Below are 19974 nucleotides of genomic sequence, written 5' to 3'. Positions count from 1 at the left end.
TTAAGGATTGGTATGCTCTTTTCTTGACCCAAGTCGAATTGGTTCGGATAGACTTCAGTGGGCAGCTGGTTCCACATATTGGTGGTCCGCGACAAAAACTGCCCTAAAAAATTATTAGTTGTGGAACGTCCATGGACATTCACATTGTCTGGCTGAAGAAGGCTGGAAAGTGCTTTGCCTGTCTCTTTTTTTGAAGGACCCGAAGTCAAATTGGTTCAGAAAAGCAATATATATGTAATATCAGTATGAATCGACTAGAACTAAACACAAAAATTGTGTAATAGATATTATTGCAAGTTCATCTGAAAGTGTTTGCTAAGGGCCAAACATTAATTAATCTATATTTTTTTATAGATTCACCAATAAAGTAGATTTATAGGTTTTGTAATTTTCAGACTACTAAAATTGAGGCCAAACCGAAATTCTGAATAGAAAAAAATAAAGAAAGTAAAATAAATAAAACATAGAAAGTAAAATAAATCTTCGTAGGCAAATTACAAACTGGTCCACTGCAATATGCTCAGGAGGCAAGCTGCGGAAAATTTCGACCCCCAATTTTTTTGACTATAATTGCGACGGATGTTGAGAAAGTACTGAATTTGCATACAAATCTTCGAGTTTTGGATATCTTATTAAAGATACTGGGATACCATATACATTGTGACAGCGATTCTGAAGACAACCGAACCGAACGAATCGCGGCCCTCTGGCTTCTTTTACACATAAGAAAATGGCGTCTCACATTTAATGTGGTCACGCTTAGTAATGAAGCCCCATTGTGCTCTCGAGTAAAACACAAAGCCTACCTGTTATAATTTACCCAAAACACAAAGCCTTTATAGCATAATGGTAATGATCAGTTGCGCGCCTCTGTTCATTGTTAGCACGTCGGAATAACAAAAAAGTGCTTCACAATTTGTTGACTTGGTAATCGGTGATGCCTCCATAGGAAATGCTTTGAATGGTCGTTGTGTTAAACGCCAACGGGAAACGTCTTAATCGGACTAAAAACTAAACTATTCCTGGAAATTGCTGACAAACGCTTCGTAGAGGAATATAATTTTTAATCACATCTGTCCAGAATATAATGTCCAAATGTTAGGTTTGTGGTTCAACTTTAGTAATATTAACCGAATAACTGGAAATTGTTGCTTCTCTCACACTTTGAAATGAATTTTCCTTTAGTTTTTATAATTTTTTTCATCTCTTCGTGTTTATGTTTGCCAATAAATGCTTGTCAGATTAAGTATTGTATTATATTTTTCTGGTACCGATGTATGTGAGCCGAACGCTGGCATTTATTTTTGTCCTACAAAAGAGTATGCAACTTTAAATGAATAACAATCTAGCATATACAATAATTATAAGTCATATGTTGACTTAATTTTCAAGAAACTAGATAATGTCCATTTACAATCTTAGTGTTCTATAATGTTTTGACACCACGTTCGTGTGTCCGACATTTGCACTTTTCACTACACCAATTAACTCAAAAGGTTTAGTTCTCTTTAGATAACTATAGCAAAATAACTATATCACACATACCTACACTATGTGACACGTCAACCTTATGAACCTTAGCGCGCATACAAGAAAAACAAATCCCATTGGTGCCGCGGTGGTTCGAATGCACGACAGTTGCGAACCACTACCACTGCTCTTCATTAAATATAGTATAATATTTGAGTATTATATATAGTATTATAGGGGGGCAAACGAGCGTATGCGACGCCCATAAAGGGCAGTCATCGCAGTCCGTGGAGATTTTACTGGGTGCGTTGCTGGCCCTTGACGGAGGAGTACACTATAACATTGAATAGTTAGAGGTCGTATCTCTCAGGGAAGTCCCCCACCAGAAGTCAAGTCCATAGTTCGTTAGTTCGCAAAAGAAAGTGCCTTGCGGACTATGGAAGACTTCTAGCCATCAAGGTTGATGAAATTTTGCATTGATACGGCTCGCACAGTGTTAAAACGAGGCAGGTGGGAACAACCCAAACAATTCTAAAGAACATTAACCATCGTACACGTTTTAGAAAAAATATAGAGACGCAATGTCTCTGCGCAGAGAAAGAGAATCGAGCTGATCTGTAACATGTTGGAGATTGGCAATTGGGCAAGCCTTTCGCTGAATTTGGTCCATAGGAAGAAGCTGGAATTTGATGTTTAAGTTTATCTAGTTTGTGCTTGAAATGTCTGTTTATAAAAAAAACAATAACTTATAAAATATATTTATCTTTTGATGGCTTAAAAATAAAATACTCCTTTAAATAATTTTACCATTAACCCAAATAGTTAAAAAGCCATAAAAAGGTTTAGTTTAGCAACGCGTTATTAATATCTAACAAAAAACTGTATATAGAACAGTTAAATCGGTTTTGTTCCGTAACGAGGCATAATCGAAAATGTAAGCAATCTTGTCGTTGGAGGCTTTGAATTCTTTACTTTTTATTTTAAATTCCGCTTTTTATTTTACACTTGCGTACTTTAGTTAAATGAGATTTTTTATACAAAGGTTGCGTCTGTTTACTTTCACCCCATTGCATATATATAGTATTATAACCAATATATAATGTAATGAATAATCAATTTATAAAACATGGTTTACTATAAGTATTGAATAACAATATGAATCCTCATTCTTTAAAGTCTCCAAGACATTATTGTATGCAGGAATCAATAATGTCTAATCGCAATCAATATCTTGCCTGTTAACATGCTCATTAATAAATACAGTAATCACACCTGTTCAATGTTCTAAATTCAAATTTTATATTAAATAATTCTTTTTATGGCTAATTCTTTCTAATAATAATCAATAGTTGGCCTATTACCGTTTATATTTTTACATAAATAAAATCGCTAAACACCTCCAATGTTCTATATTCAAATTAGGTATAAAATAATTATTTTGATACCACACTAAGTATATCTAAGTGTTTGTTTTGAAAAAGATCATTATCCAACAGCAGGTTGCAGGTGGGAACCACGATATCTATAATTGTTCTTTTAATGATTTGGGATCAACTCAGATTCTAAATGCTTAGTCATGGCCACGCAATTTGTCTAAAGTCGTTTTATCATGATTAGTCACAATGCTCTACGTCTATTAAAATTTTCGATTCTTTTTTTTTAATATAAAGCAGGGCAAACGGGCAGGAGGCTCCCCTGATGTTAAGTGGTACCGCCACCTTTGGACACTCAATTCCAGAGGGCTCTCGCGAGTGCGTTGTCGGCCTTTTAAGAATCGGTCTTGTCATGAAGACCTTAAGTCGAATTCGTTCTGAAATACTTCTGTGGCCAGCTGGGCCAACTAGTATTGTAATGAATCGAAGATAGATTTTGCTTATAGAGGCTTTGGCATGATCGCTAAATGGCCTTAATGGAACTATAATACTAACCCAGCAACAGTACAACACTATCAAATAGTGTTGTACTGTTCTTGATCTGAGATCCATAGATCATCTTATACACAATAAGGTTCTACAAAGTTTTCCTACACAATACAAGCTAGAGATAACTGTGCAAATAGCATATCAACACTGTTTGAAAAATATGCAGATAAATTAAATTTTAGCTCTTTAATTTAACTGTTTAACTATCTATTATAATATAGAAAAAAATATTTATTTGTTTCGTTATAATACAACTTTCAAAAATTGTATATAGAAACAAACAATTACACTAAAAATATAGCCTAAGATGGATTCACAAAAGGAAAAAACAATAAAAATTATTCACTACACATAACTAGTACCTATTACCTAATTTGGCAATGATGTGTGATGCCGTATAAGTGACGGTATGTATGTATGCATGTGTGTATGTAAGGTATGCTCATGATGCAGGTGATTTTGCGCTATGGATATTCTTAATACTAATTCTAAACATATTCCGCGATTACCTAAACGATTTAAACCTTATATTCGCGATTCTATGCATGTATATTATATGTTTAATAAATCGCGCAGGTAGATAGAATTTAATGGCGAAAATGTTCGTGTGTCAAAATTTATGGATTACCTTATCACTGCCATAAATTTAGAACATACCTTCCGGACACAATCTTCCCAATTTTTGCTAAATTTTGTCGGTAATAAAAACCTTGTTAGAAGTACCTGCCTAAAAGCGTGGCATGTCCGAAGATAAACTCCGGCGCCGACGTCTTAGTGTTTAATCGGGTTAATTTATCGATAATTGACGGAAAACCTTTTTGTTTGTATTGGATAGTAACAGTAATTGTCACGCCTCCGAAGATTTACGTCCGCTTCTAAATTGAGACATTAACAAACGAATCTTGTGCCTAATGGCTCGGAATGAATTTATTTGTTTAAGCCGACTCAATGATAAATTTGATTAGGGTCATTATGTCTGACCTGTCTTGAGGTTCGGCGTTCTCTTCCTGGATATAATAATTTCACATTAACATTTGACCTATCACTGTCACTTTTAAGCTCCATTGGCTATCTCCTTCTTACAACTTCATTACTAAAATTCATGTATATTACAACAGTCTTATGACTTACGAGTTTTGTATTCTAATATAATTGATGTATATATGTCTGAAATTTGTGAAGTCATAGTTACTTGTATATTTAGGCATACATGTTTAACGACTTATACATAAACAAACATAGACCCAAAAAAGTGTCTGTACCATGGCTATGAAATTTATACTAATTTTTAAAAATCAAATCTTCATGTAATCAATTTTGTTTAAACAAAATTGACTTTAAAATATTTAAATTTTAATCTACTATAATAAATTATAAGGCTTGTTCATCAAGATAAGATAAGATGTTTATAGTTGCCGATAAGCTAAACGCGTAGGTGTGTAATTTCCCTAAATTATACGCAATGCCATTACAGTAGATTTCGTTAATAAGTATTGACATTTATCTCTTTCAATCAAATTATTATCGCACTGTGATAGAAAAGGATAGAGCATCTTAATAGCACAGTCTTCAGGATCCAGGCTGTAAAGAGAACGTAAATACAAAAAAAGGCTAGCTTTGTGCTTTCTTCCCTGGCCTGGTTCTAGGATTGTATACATTATGCAGAGAAGTTAAAATCAATTGAATTTTGTCACCTTTTAGGGTAATAATTAAAATAAATCATAGGCGCTTCCAACTTTTTGGTCTGGGCCTGAGATGTCTGTATCTGTTTCATGATAATAGGCAAGCACGTGAAGCAGCCTCCTGTGCTTGACACATGCCGTTAAGTGTGTGGGTCAAAGTCAAGCCGGTTTCCTCACGATGTTTTCCTTCACTGTTCGAGCGAATGTTGAACGCGTACATAGAAAGACAGTCCATTGCTGCCCAGCCAGAGTTCGAATCTACAACCTCAGGGATAAGAGTCCACTGAAGCCACTATGTCAACACTACTTTTGTAGTAATAGTTTTATCAAATCAGTTAAAGTTTGCGGCAAAAGATTACAATATATTCATTCTCCAATTAGTTTAGGTTTAGTTCTGATTTCTTATACTAACTTTTTTTTATCTGTCTTTTGTCTGGAAGCCGTAGTTTTGGCAACGTGCGTTGCGCTACAATGTTTATGACTGTTACTTTTTTGATTGTATTAAATTAAAATGTAAATAATAAAAGAACTTTCTAGCAATATGTATGACACATGAGTGAACTAAATAAATGGCTAGTATAATACAAGAAGGCAATCATGCGGCACCCGTGGAGTGGGACTCGTAAAAAGGTGTTTGCCGACAGGGGGCCCTACTGAGCTGCGCCCGCGCACTTCCCCATTTCAATTAGCAATGAACGGGCAAATTAACAGACGTGCCAACGTGATTAACAGCTTTTGTAACACCTTTGACTTTTGATTTATGAATCCGTATAATAGAGACTACTTTTTATCGCTTACACACATATTACATAGAAAATGTTATGACAGAGATAGGATAAATTTGTGTGTGTATTTTAAGATAAGATTTAGAGTGAAGACTAAGCGTTAAGAATTATTTCTATATGTAATAGTTAGTGATAGTTATAGTATATAGTTTGCGCTACAACCTGTGTCTGTGGGGAAGCCTTTAAATTTTGGTAGCTTAAAGCTTAATTAAGTATCTTTATGCAGTAACTGGCCTAGATCTCTAACGAGCAACTTTGGAAGCGCTATTATAATAATAATAATGAATCGTTTATTTGCCAAGATAGTGGTGCAGTGGTTAGATCGATCAACCACAAATATCCACAACAATCAGCCGTAAATAGGCATGCAAATGTCATATCAACTTTTACAATGTCTTATAATAGGAACATAAAATAATGTCAATATTTACAATTGATGTCAAATGGTCCAAATACTCGCCTACGCTACAAAGGCAACTTGCCTTTAAAAATTTCATCACCTTCCCCATGAAAGAATTACACGGCAGTGATCTATAACTTCTAGGAAGGTAAGCCCGATTATCCAGCAGATCAAGCGACACACGTTGAAATGGATAGGGTATGGTGAAGAGATTTCAATGATATCAACTTAACGTAGCCAACCTATGCAAACCTACCTTCGTATAGTTGCAGATGAGGCTCAAAGAGCCTCACTGTCTACGCTCTCTACCCATTCTAGGGTTTGTAGGGCATTAAGCGAAAGTAAAATTTTATATGTATCTATATATATATAAAATCCTCGTGTCACAATGTTCGTTCCCATACTCCTCCGAAACGGCTTCACCGATGCTTTTGACCTAACCTCTAAATGATAGGGTGTGTCCATCCCAAAAAAATATTTTTTATTTTCTAAACATTTTTTTTATGATACAGCATACAAAAATACATACAACCCTTAATTATCACCCCGCTTCGATCAACGCCGATTTTTTTATTATAGTATATACTATACTATATGGAAATATTATACATGGTAAAACGACGTTTGCCGGGTCAGCTAGTATGTATATATATGTTTTCTGAGATCTAAGAGAAGACATACTCTTACAAAAGCTATGTCAGTCTAATTGCGACTTTCTAACCATTCATCTGTCTCTTATCACAAACAGAATTTGACAAAGAGACGAAAGAGTATTTTAGTTAATTTTCTGTCTGACTATACTCTAATTATAATTTTATGGGGGTAATAATCTAAATTTGACATACGAAAAAACATATCCTTTTTTATAGAACACGGGCAAACGGGTAGCGGGCTCAACAGATGTTAAGTGTTACTGCCGTGGACACTTTCAATATGAGGAGGCTCACGAATGCGTTGACGGACTAATAACAAATTTTAAAATCATTTATTGAAGGACGCGAATGTCGAATTGGTTCGGAAGTACTTCAGTAGGTAACAGGTTCCACACAGTGGTGTTGCGCGGAAAAAACTGCCTTAAAACACTCAGTTGTCTAACCGATGTCGACTGAAACTTGTTACTTAAAGTATAACAATAAAACCATGTCCATATTAATGTTTTAAAAAGTTTTTTTTTGTATGGGAACCGAATGAGGCTGTAACAAATCAATAAATATATCGGTTTATTGGGAGCAATGACGATTTGATTTATTTCTTCTATACGGAGCGATCTTGTTAGTAAATGTCAAAAAAGTCTCGTAAAAAACTTGAGACTATTTTAAATTGAAAGTGCTTCGGAGTGAACTTCGATGGGGTCACGTTTATAAGGTAGCTAAGCTTAGTTTTGTGTTTTATTTCCACTTGCGTTTGAAGAACTGTGATTTAAATATATCTAAATGTTCTGCTGTGAATAATTATTATTTCTCTGTGAAACTGATACAACATATATCAAGTTTATATTTATTTTTGTTCCTACAGTAATGTATTTGTTTGTTTCAAATCTACTGCACATTCGATTCATTATAAAAATCCTTTTATAGCTAGAACTGATTGTAGGATTTGATATCTTCCCGAGTTAATATTTTATTAATAAATTTTAGAAGCCGTTTTTAAGACTAAATATTTTGTAAGCCACTAAAGCAAGTATTTGCATATAGAATGACTAAATCTTGAATCTTTGTGTCAGATGTAAATTATTCTTTAATTTTTTGATAGACCGGGGCCAAACGGGCACATATAGTGATTCCACCTATGTGTGCTTCATATATGCATCTATTTCTTAATAGTTATATAACTTACAGCCATCTAAGACTGTATACATTCTTCTTAAATTATTATTTAGTATTGTCTTTTGTTAAAATAGCTTTTACACATTAAGAAAAACACTTTTTGAACGGATTAAAGCTATGTATTATTAATAAAACTTATAGTTATGTACATAATTCTAAATTTTACATTTTTTCCGACGTTTCGCGTACTTTTCAGCGTGGCCATGAATTATGTAAATAACTATAAGTTTTAATAATAATACATAGCTTTAATCCGTTCAAAAAGTGTTTTTCTTAACCTACTATTTAATTAAATGCTATAGATAGTTATTAAAAAGCGTTGAAAATCACTATAACCCAAAAGTATTTAACGAATTAAATATAATCGGTAGCTGAAGCCGAAACGCCTCATAAGACGATATCGATTTTGTTGATAAGTTGCGCAAGCTATTGTAAAAAACCGCTGATTCATGGCGAACAAAGGCAGTAGTGGTCTCCTTATTAAAATTTAGACGATAGAAGAGCTGGTGTTTTGATAGCTATAGAAGAAATTAACGAGATCAGTGAATTGGTTCCCGCGATTGTCTGCGCTGGTTTTTTAATACTTTAAAAATTTTCTAATTAACAAAAAAGGAGGTTTGTGATATTTTTGTCTATTTATCTGAGGGAGTGTGCGCTTACAAGTATGTTGGTCCACAATTTTCATAGACTGTAGTACAATTAAACTTACTAATAGAGCAGTGTTGACCTAGTGGCTTCAGCGTGCGACTCTCATTCCTGAGGTTGCAGGTTCAATCCCCGACTGTGCACCTATGAACTGTCTTTGCAATATAACTTCGGTTACTGGACTGTTTCATCGATAAAAATCCTATTTTCTTGAAAGGTACAAAGTTGTTTTATTGCTTTTATCATAGTGAATATTGTCGCAACAAAATATGAAGAAATATTTTTATTGTCCTAACGGTTTCACTTAAGTTTTGTTCTTCCGAATAACATTCTTACTGGGAATATTAGAACATCCTGGTAATGACAACAGTCAGCCAATTTATTGCTTGGATACATAACTCTTTATAATCCCGCTAGATGGCTCTTTAGCCCAAGTATACCCCCCATTGTTAGCTCACGATAAAATGCTATTCAGTTATGAAATAATCAATTTAACCAATTTCATAAACACGCTCACAGTTGCGCACGCGTCACAATAAAAACTCTATTATGAACGTGCTCATTTTGTAATGAATTCGATTTGATATCTATTCAATTTGTTTATTTCTAATACTTTCACAAATCAAATTTATCCTAACTGTATATGCATTCTTAAGAGTAAAGCCTTCGGAACACAACCTTAAAAGTTTTATCCGTGTAGGGTGGAACACATATTTAACACATTAGGCATGTAAGGCGACAACGACAGAGGCCATTTAGCTCGGAGATGTGCCACTCGTGCGTTACGCAAACTTATAATGAAGATTAGATTTTTAACAGTTATCGAATTTTTCATTAATTCATTGGCGCTATTATATATTCTGTGCCACATATAACGTTCGTGTCTTTGTTCTTTTTTTATGGATAAGAAGGTATTCGGGCATCTTTAACTGACATTTGGTGTTCATTGAAGCCGTGAACGCACGACCAGGGTCGAGAGTTGCATGTTTACACCATCATCCTACTCTCTCTAACTCTCCCTAACTAACTAACGTTAATTGTATCAATTTCTTACAATTGATTCATATTTTGATCTTAGGTATTTGTTAGTTATGAAAGTAGTTTAGAAATTGTGATATTTTAATTCTTGTGTTTAACTGTAAATAAATTCGTTTAATTTAAAACCTGCTAATGAATATAAATCGTACAACGTACAAACTTAAACGTAAAAATAATAAATGCTATAATGAAAATGGCATAGAACTTTAGTACTAATTAAATTAATATAGGGCAAATCGAATGATATTTGAAATCCAAATAAAATAACTTGCTTTTTATAGTAAAAAGGTCTAATTTGTCTGATAGACATTAGTGATAAGAATCTCTACTCGTCAGCAGGTGGTCCGCTCCGGTCAACACGCTTTGATAAACCGAAATCCATCCTTCAATTAGACGCAATCATAAATACATCACATCTTCAGTATTCCAATTTGGAAATTCGATTTTCGAACTCGGGTTCTTTACAATAGATATATATTTGTCGATTGAAGCTAGAGCTTTTTGTGTAATTACGAGCATTCTTACGCAAAAGCTCCGTTGTGGTCTCTGGGAGAATGACTAGCTCTGTGGATCATGTCTAATCCATAATGCTAAGCCCGGTCCAGTTACGACAAACACATTACACGCTTAAAATATACCTTTCTCCTTTATTTTTTCATTATCTTTCTGGGTGAGAGTTTCGTTAACAATAAATGTTGTCTATGTCTAGTTTAAGTTAGTTGGGAATCATCAGTTCCAGTATGAGATAAAATATATTCGCGTTTCGCTAATGATTATCGACTAATGTGTCGTGTGATAGGTTAAGTGTCTAGGAGAAAGTTGATATTAAGGAGAAGGCCGAAATGATCTTCTAATAAAGGCATGGGTATGCTGTGCCACAGTGTTGGCCTAGTGGCTTTAACCTACGACTCTCATCCCTGAGGTCGTAGGTTCGATCCCCTGCTGTGCACCAATGGATTTTCTTTCTATGTGCGCATTTAACATTAGCTCCGACTGTGAAGGAAAACATGTTGAGGAAACCGGCTTGCCTTGCGTGTGTCAGGCACAGAACACTGATTACCTACTTGCCTATTCGATTAAAAAATTATCATGAAACGTATACAGAAATCTGAAAGGTTGCGCCACTGATTTATTTTTTATGCTGTGCCGCCAGCCAGCTGCAACTCACCCATAAATATCAAGAGGATACTAGCCATTAACTAGGTCTGTCTAGGCGAGATTTGACACTCTCCTGCTGCCTAATTTCTTTCTAGATGTTTCTAGCCCTTATCGCATACCGGATAGGCTATTTGTGGTCCTATGTAGAAAACAACACCTGAAGGAAAGTACCCTGGAGACGCATAGCTTAATAATGGCAATAGGTAATTACAATACCAATTACTTCCCTTATGTTAAATACGTTTCATAGAAGGTATACTGAAAAGGTATCAATTATGAATCACAAAGTCTTAAAGCACATTTTCGGACGAGGAAAGAATTCCACAAAACTAAAACCAAACTTAGAGTGGTTCAAGAAATTACCAATTCCAACGCTCGCGAGCCCTCTGTTCTATAATAAATACTATACTTTATCTGTCTCTTTTCATCGCTGTAAACACAATGAGCCAGAAAGAGATGAAACAGCAATCTAAAACATTGCAATTAGGCTGATATATATTCAATTAGTTATCGTATTATACGTTAAATAATCAGCAAAAGCAATGATTTCAAATTGAATGTATGTGTGAACTGAACGTGGCCTTTCGTTCATTTTATAAAAGCTCACTTCCTGTGAAAATATCGCTATTTACAGTAATAATGTGCATTTATGAATAATTGTTTGCAATTTTCACATACAACGCGGGCATGGGTGCACCGCAATTATTATAAACACATTTCAACAATTGACGACAAAATCATAAAATAGAATTGAGTCTTGTCTCTTTAATGATAAAGTCTATATTAGACTGCTGTGATTATATTGGAGCTTTTGTTTTAGAATAAGTTAAACTTTAAAGTAATTGCGACGTGAATTGCAATATTTTAAACATTTACGTAATTATTTTGATTGAAAATCTTACTCAGTCGGTAGCTCAAGTCTGTGTGTCGTAGTAAGCAAGGGAACATGGAGCGGACAGTTTGTTATTAACGGTTTCTTTCCAGCACAAGTCCAGAACAAGTCTTTTACTGGATCCATCTGGTTGGTGAACGGCCACGTAATCTACTTCCTTCTGTGTTACCGACCACGATCAGTTTCTCCAAGTTTCCATGACCTCAACGCATTGTATGGCCGAAAGATAATATAAGTATAATTGAATTTAGTTGGTTTCAGCTAAAAGACCTCGTTGTAGTTTTAACAAATACAAACTGATATCAAAATTTATTTTTTATTTAACATTGATTCATTTAGATGACCGAACATAGAATACCGTGTATACTTATGAACGTCAAAAAGATATATATTAAATGCTTCTAATTTTACATTTACTGCCTGTTCTCAAATCAAGGGCGTAGAACGGAAGAGAAGAACTGGCAATAAACTCACGCCACTCTTTTTAATCGCCAAGTTTTTTGTTTTACTAAATGTTCGTAAAGAGCTGCAACCATTACAGAACGTTTCTCGTGACATCTTTAATTAACTATAATAAATACAATATACAATATATATATACGAAAAAAAAAACAATAAAAAACAAAGCTTCGTCCTCTATCAGCTGTAATCGAGAAATAGGAGTACGCACTGTCATTCTTGTGGAACTTATAGTTAAATAAAACACTGAGTACAAAATACAGATAAGATATTTTTGATTAAATTTTTTGTTATTATAGATGCTAAACTGCAATTTTTATAAAAGACTAAACAACATTGATTTTTTTTTTAAATTTGTAAACACATTCTCTTTTATATATAGGTAGGTATGTACTCATTACATTAATTTAAGCTAAATTGTTTATTTTACATATTATATGTAGTAAGTAATATTAAATACAATGTGGGGAAAGTAAATACAAATTAAGTGTTACTTAACAAGTTAATAAATTGTATTAAATCACCCCGAAATCCGACGTGCTTTTAAAAGTTCATTTACAATTTGTCAATAATTTAAAATGGTAATTCCATTAACTTAATCTACTACCATTAAACCAAATTGTGTAACAATAACGTGTTTCGAAAAATAAACCTTTTAAGAGGCTTTACACTTGGAAATGATCACATTAGCTCAATGTCTCCATCAAGAATGCTATCGTGTCCTAATCCGGTATCCATATAAACCAGAAAATCTCCAGAACCAGTTAGTCTAGAGAAACTGTAATGACAGTTATATGTTTAATTGTAACCCTTATTGAATGAGAGATAAGATCGAAACGATATGGCGGTTGTGATGTTTTGAAATTGAATCGTTTGGTTTCACTATAGAATGCGAGTTTACGTGCAATTATCACAATTGGCTTGTTCGCCTTATATTCGACGCCCATAATGCCCACTTGCCTCTACCGCTTATTCAAGAGGCAATCAAATTTTATCATTTAGCTAATTACGTTTATATTAATTTTACACTTGGTAAATGTGTTAAACACGTTGTTAAAGTCTGATAAAAATAAATGTTAAGTGAAGAATATTAATGTATTTAATTTAGTTAGTAAATTCATGTTTATATTTATATAGTAAATCAATAACATATGTAACAAGTATTTAATTGTAATTTCCGCGCTGTACTTACTCGTTGAGCGAGAAAATCACCGAATCTTGGGTCAACGCTACCAACTACCAGGCGCCTTAAATCTTTAATTAGGACCTGTACACTTGAACCCCATGGCCTAAAAGTCTAAGCCAGAGGGAGAATTTTACTTTAAGCTTTCTAGCTCTAGAGAATTAGCTTTTAATAAATATTAGGAAATGTATACATCGTATATATACGTCTCTGAATACTAAATAATAAACGTAACGCAAAATCATTTGACGATGTCCTTAATGTTGTTTCATTACTGTACAGTGTACATACTATTTTAATGAGAAATATATATTATAGGTCGCGGTCCCGTCGATTTCGTAATGTACTTTAAATAACAGAGGCATTTATTTTTACTCCGTATTAACCACTTGCATACAACAATAGGATATAAGTGAAATAATGAAATGTTAATTGAAGAAAGTGCGTTTGGCTATACTCTCGGGGAGTAACTCTGAGGATTTAGGATATCGCCACGCTTATAGAACTAAGCCTTAGCAAAACGTACAGCCTTGGGTCGTACACTTATATTACTGTGTGTAGAAAGAAAATCGATGTAGCCATGGTTTGAATACACGACCTCAGGGTTAATAAACACACGCTTGAGCACTTGTTAGGTAAAGCTTTGTTTATAATTGATTGCACTAATGTTTTAATCAATAATATGGTTAGTTACTAAACCAAACAAAAACTAATCTAATCGTTTAAAAGGCTTCTAGAATATCCGGTAAGCCTCTGAAACTAATAGATCATTTGGCATTTCATTGGCTTGCGCGTGACCTCCCAAAATGTTTTGACCCCACCTAAAGTTCATTTAACAGGTAGCTGTAATTGGATTTGAAAAACGAACCCGATTAACTAATATATCAAAAACAAATAAACGCATTTAGATTATATTTTCATGGAATATATATACTTGATTTATATGAAGTTAAAATAACAAATCTAACAATTCAAATCAAGATAAAACAATATATGTGAATGCAACAATATTGTGACATGTCACAAAAATCTGTGATGAATTTAAGACCAAATTTGCAACCATTGTGGTAATTAAATCAGTTTAAAGAATCAAAAAGTATCTATAACTTTATTTTTAAATACGCCACACTGTGTACTTTGTTTTGTAGTTAGACCTAGACTGAAACAATACCTATTTTTATTGAATAATATCGTCATTATATTTTAGTATAGCTTTTAGTTTTCTGGAAATATTTTTGTCCATATTTATATTTCGAAAAGAACGCAATCTCCATCAATAAACCAAAATTAATGTAGTTTACAATATTAAAAATTGCAGGTTCGGTATTTCGTAATGTTTCAACACATCCTTATGGATTATTAAGGAATAAAACTATCGCATTGTGTCGCAACTGTAAGGAATAATATTTGTAATATTTTTTTTAATAATAAATTTAGCTACTTTATTAAGTAATTAAATAATGCATTTATACTTATATGGATTTACGGGTAAAATCCTGTGATGCATTCTACATTTTTTATATTTTGCTTTATTTAACCATCTTTCTACCGGCATCATCACATTATAGTGTGTGGTCATTATATATTGTTAATGTATCTTCCAAACGAAGTCACTAATGACAGTAGTATTGAAACCTCAATGTATTTATTATAATAATTACAGAAAAAACAAAAGCGAAACTATGACACGCAAGCCCGGAAACCAGATACTGTAATTCTAGAGGGCCTCGACGCACCGTATTACGCATTAAAAATACCGACTTCAAACTTGGGTTGTTTAATAATTTCATATAATGTACATATGATACACTGTGTAAGTGATTTACTATATTCGCTAATCACAATTTTACTGTAATTAAACTAATCTTACTTAGTTTATTATTTCAATAATTTTAGTATGGAAAGTGATTTTCATTTCAATTGAACCAACTTCCAACCTGCCATTCCCTCGGAAGGACGACCTAAATTGTCACGAAAAAGTTAAGAAGGCTCTTTACAAAGGCGGCATTTGAAAGAACAGTGAAGTGATTCAAAATTGCATCATAAGAAAGTGAGGGTAGGCTGAAATTTTTATGTAACTACCCACCTAGCTTATTAGTGATATAATATTAAATATATCTTAATTTAAACTAAGTTGAACAAAACACTTTGTTGATGTGTTAAGGCATAATTATTTTTACTTACCTATAACTGGAATTATCTAGAAAGTTTGTATTTTTTACTGTTCCCAAATCTTACACATTATAATGAATTGTTTATAACAAATAAACTTATTTTTTAATAATACATTTTCATGGCTGACGGTTCGTAAAAAATCTAACGTAACATCAGCATTGAGTAATATAATTAACTTTGATTGGGCGATTTTCAACTGACAATTGACTTTTGTTGTCACGAGAAAGGGTGCACTTAGCAAGAAGTTATGAATGCGCAGTAACCGCAATTTCGTGATCGCTCCCGGCGCACAAAGGGTATTTTAACTTCTTATACAAAATCAGTTCTAAGGTTGCCGCTCTGTGAGATTTTACCGCGAGCGGTATATCTAAACTAGCTCGGTCACCCTTATTATAATATAAATATTTATTCACAAAAATTCCTTACAATACGATAATATTAAACACATAAGATACACAATATCGCTACTGTGAAGTCACTCTGCGAACATATAAATATGTCTATAGTGTCGGAGACAGTATTCAGTGCGCAAAGTCTTTATTAACGGGGATCTATGCAACAGACTGGTTCTGACCCTGGTATCGCGAACAACCTTGGCCATCACATATATCCAAAGAACCCAAGGTCTTGAAGAACACTTGGGTTGCACCTCGCAAGAGTAGTAGTTAGGTAGTTACCAACTGTAACTCCCGTCTTGTTTCTAATATAGTGTATATCCTCAATAAATAGACCATTGCCAAAAAATATTTTTGGACGCTTGAAAAAAGCATTTAGAAGGAAATATTTTTATGAAACTAGGAAATAATTGTTGCCATTTTTGGAACATTATTAATGCTCGTCTTCTATTGAGAGTTATTATATAACCTAAATTTAAAGTCAAGAAAATTTATAAAAATTCATTAGTTATAGAAGTTAATCATATTTTCTAACGTTTTTATGAAACGCACAGTAAAGCCCGCAAAACCGAAAGCGTTTTTGTATTGGCCTAAGATGTTAGTATGTGTTTCTTCTTATTCTTTTAGGCGAGTATATGCTTTGAAATCCTACCAACGTGATTAATAGTATCAATAATTTTACAAGAAAAATATCCTGGGGTATTTTCATAGTGAAAATAAAACAAAAGACGCTTGGCGAAAAAGTTATGAGTGTAAGAAAAGTACAAAAAACTCAATTGTCAATTGTTTTTTCTTCATATCAATTTTATGTTTAACAATATCACTGTGTTGCTTCTATCTATAGAGTACTATAATTTACCTTCAGAAATCAGTCGCTCCCGAATCTCCCACGCAAAAATTGTCGGGTTTTCACGTTTGTATTGTTCTATCTTTGAAACGACGGCAGGTGTTGCAACTTTTGGCTTACTTCCACCGATCAGGCCTGGTGGGCGAAGTGTACCTGTTAAGAATTAATATTATTACGTTCTGAGCTAGTAGCATTGTATTGTACAGAGGAAAAATTGTCACAATATTAGATACAAATTCTTTATAAACGAGTTATGTACACGATCTATTACATTCGCGTTGGAGTACTTTTAATTCAAAATTTATTTTTTCAATAACAGCTACACAGTTTTAGTAAGTATTGGAGCCCCTTATCTCAGGGAGAGCAGGATGATTGACTCATTCAACGGTTAAATAAAATTGTAACTTAACAAGCATTAGTAAAATATTATAGAAAAATAGAAAACTGAGACTTATTGCTAAGACAAAGATACAGGTTTACTTGGTTGAAATGTTTGTACCCACCGGAAGTAACTGATTATGATAATGTTTGGTACGGGATGGTTGGAATGGGGCGTGTAAGGAATGTAAGTGAATTGTGAAAATTAAAAATGGTTAAATTTTTCTTGTACTAGTTATTCAGTTTCTTCACAGTTTTGTACATATGCTAATTATTGTTTTAATTTCGTTTGAATTTATAATACAGCTGATTTGATAAATAGGGAAATCGACGGTGTGGTTGAGGTACAATACACAGTAGGTCCTTCAACTATTAATTATACAGCATATTCGGAATTACAATTATTTATCAAAACAAACTACACAAACCACGAGATAATTTAACACTAATTTATTATCAAATATTTCTTTTAATCTTATATAATTGATTAATTATTTGTTTAATATAGTTCAATTAAGTTATTGCATGTATGCTATAAAATATATTGTTATTAATACAAATTGTTATCAATATCTAACGAACTCAACTTATTAATCTTATACATATAAATTAACTTTGATAAGAGATGGAGTCTTGGTGTATTTAAATGTAATAACTGTTGTTACAGACCGTCGTCCAAAGATGGCGCTTCACGCTATCAGTTGACATGACGTGCCAAGGTATGGGTTCAGTTAAGGATGTCTGACCCCAATTTTACATAATTATATTATATGTTTCCCTTGAATCTCAGCTTATAGTTTTTTCCACAGACAATAATGGCAGATTAATATTTTACCACGGATAAACGACTTATACGTTAAAAGCGTTATTATTATATCAATTATTATTTATAAAATTATATACAAATAAAGTATTATAATAATTTGTCCATTAATTCGTAGAACTTAATTATATCCTATTGATAGCTTAGCGACAAAATGGCGTCGTGAAATAACCAAAACGTCTTCATTATTTTCCCCTAAGAAAAAGTAGTTAAAGTCATACGTAAAACTATTCTCCGTTTAAAATACGTAATTTATTTGTGCTATGCGCTCTGATAAAACCAGTAAACGTAATTCGATTTGCTTTGTATCGTAAAATTAGTTTTTTCCCCAACGCACGATTTTATGAATATATAATGTATCATTAAGTCGATTCAATTACACTCATTGTGCACTTCCGCCTGAGATTGCGGTTTCAAATGAAGTTTGACATAGAAAAAGCGAGATTCGAGGACTGCGTGTAAAAAGTGAAAATCGAATTATAGTCTATTATAAAAATACCAATAATAGCGATTGATGCAATTTCATTGACTGCTAAACGTGAGTACACGCTGATTGCTTGTCGCAATGGTACGCAGTGATCGTTTAGTTAATGATTTAAGCGATTTGGAATCTTATTACCAATGTCATAAGGTTTCTATTACACGGTTTAATGGGAACAAAAGGTGGACGTTTGGATAAAAAATGCGATAATCAGGTGGATCGTGCTGAATAACAATGGAAACTTCAAATTAGTATTAATTACGAAACATTGACATTGGGAAAATGAGGCTTCAAGAATGGAATTATTATTCTGTTAGATGCTCGTAACTAATAATAATTTTAGGAGTGATGTTTAAGTAGATGTTATGCATTTATTTTCAAACGTAAAACGGTTTTTAATTATATATGTAATTTATTACTATTATTTACGGTGCCAACTTAAACCTGTACTTGGAGGAAAGACTTTTGCCATTCTCTGTCTGATCTTCTACGCCAGCTTTTTAGAATTGGGATCAAATACTGCACTACGGGCAGCACTTCTGACCCCATAAATTTTAGACCCGTATCTGTGCTGCCGTCATTGAGTAAAATTTTTGGAAATATTATACTTGATCAATTATTGATACACTTTAATAATAATAACTCATGCATAGCCAGCAGTATGGTTTTACAATAGATTTTATGCTTGGGAAATTTTTCATGATGCCTTTGGGTTTTATTATTATTTATTACTTAAGATATCCCTGATAACTTGTGATGTGGGACATGGTGTAATGGTTGCAGCTCCTTACAAACAAAAAAACTTGCCGATAAAAAGAGTGTCGGAGAGTTTATTGCCAGTTCTTCTCTTCCGTTCTACGCTCAAATCAAGAGAACTGGCAGTAAATGTAAAATTAGAAGCATTTGATGTGTATTTCTTATTTTTGACGTTCATAAGTGTACATTGTGTTACCTATATGAATAAATGATTTTTTAACTTTGACTTTGAATAATATCTTTTGGTAGGTTTTCTTTAAAAAGTTTTACGTCTCTTGCAGTTATTTCCTTGAATTGATTCCTTAGATTTTGCGCAACAAAATGCGAAAATTAAGATTAATTTGCTATGTGTACAACCAATCACAGACAACACACACATTGTACAATACTTAGCGTCGCCTGAACGTTTAGATCTTAGTTTACGCGCAAACTGTCACACAAATAGTATCAATAAAATGACCTCCAAATTATGAACAAAGATTTCTACTATAAAAATATTGTATTTATTATTTATACACATATTGATTACCGCTTAAATACATTATAAAAAAACTTTCCGTGTAAAATTATTTACACACATATATATACACATAAATTATATTAGAACATAAGAAAGCTATAAGAAAAAATAATAATAACTAAAACTAAATGAAAACTTT

The 19974-nt window shown here is 33.1% G+C and overlaps 1 protein-coding gene across 2 annotated transcripts in view; it reads right to left on the bottom strand.

The window, feature by feature from the left end:
* LOC123715254 (paired box protein Pax-6-like) overlaps positions 1 to 19974 on the bottom strand; it is a 51998-nt gene that overhangs the window by 5012 nt on the left and 27012 nt on the right. For both annotated transcript variants that reach the window (XM_045670200.1, XM_045670201.1), the window contains exon 3: positions 16890 to 17030. In XM_045670200.1, the coding sequence (XP_045526156.1) occupies positions 16890 to 17030 (141 nt within the window). The remainder of the gene's footprint in view (positions 1 to 16889; positions 17031 to 19974) is intronic.

Source organism: Pieris brassicae, chromosome 10, assembly GCF_905147105.1.
Source record: "Pieris brassicae chromosome 10, ilPieBrab1.1, whole genome shotgun sequence".
NCBI lineage: Eukaryota > Metazoa > Arthropoda > Insecta > Lepidoptera > Pieridae > Pieris > Pieris brassicae.
This window is presented reverse-complemented; position numbering and strand designations above follow the sequence as displayed.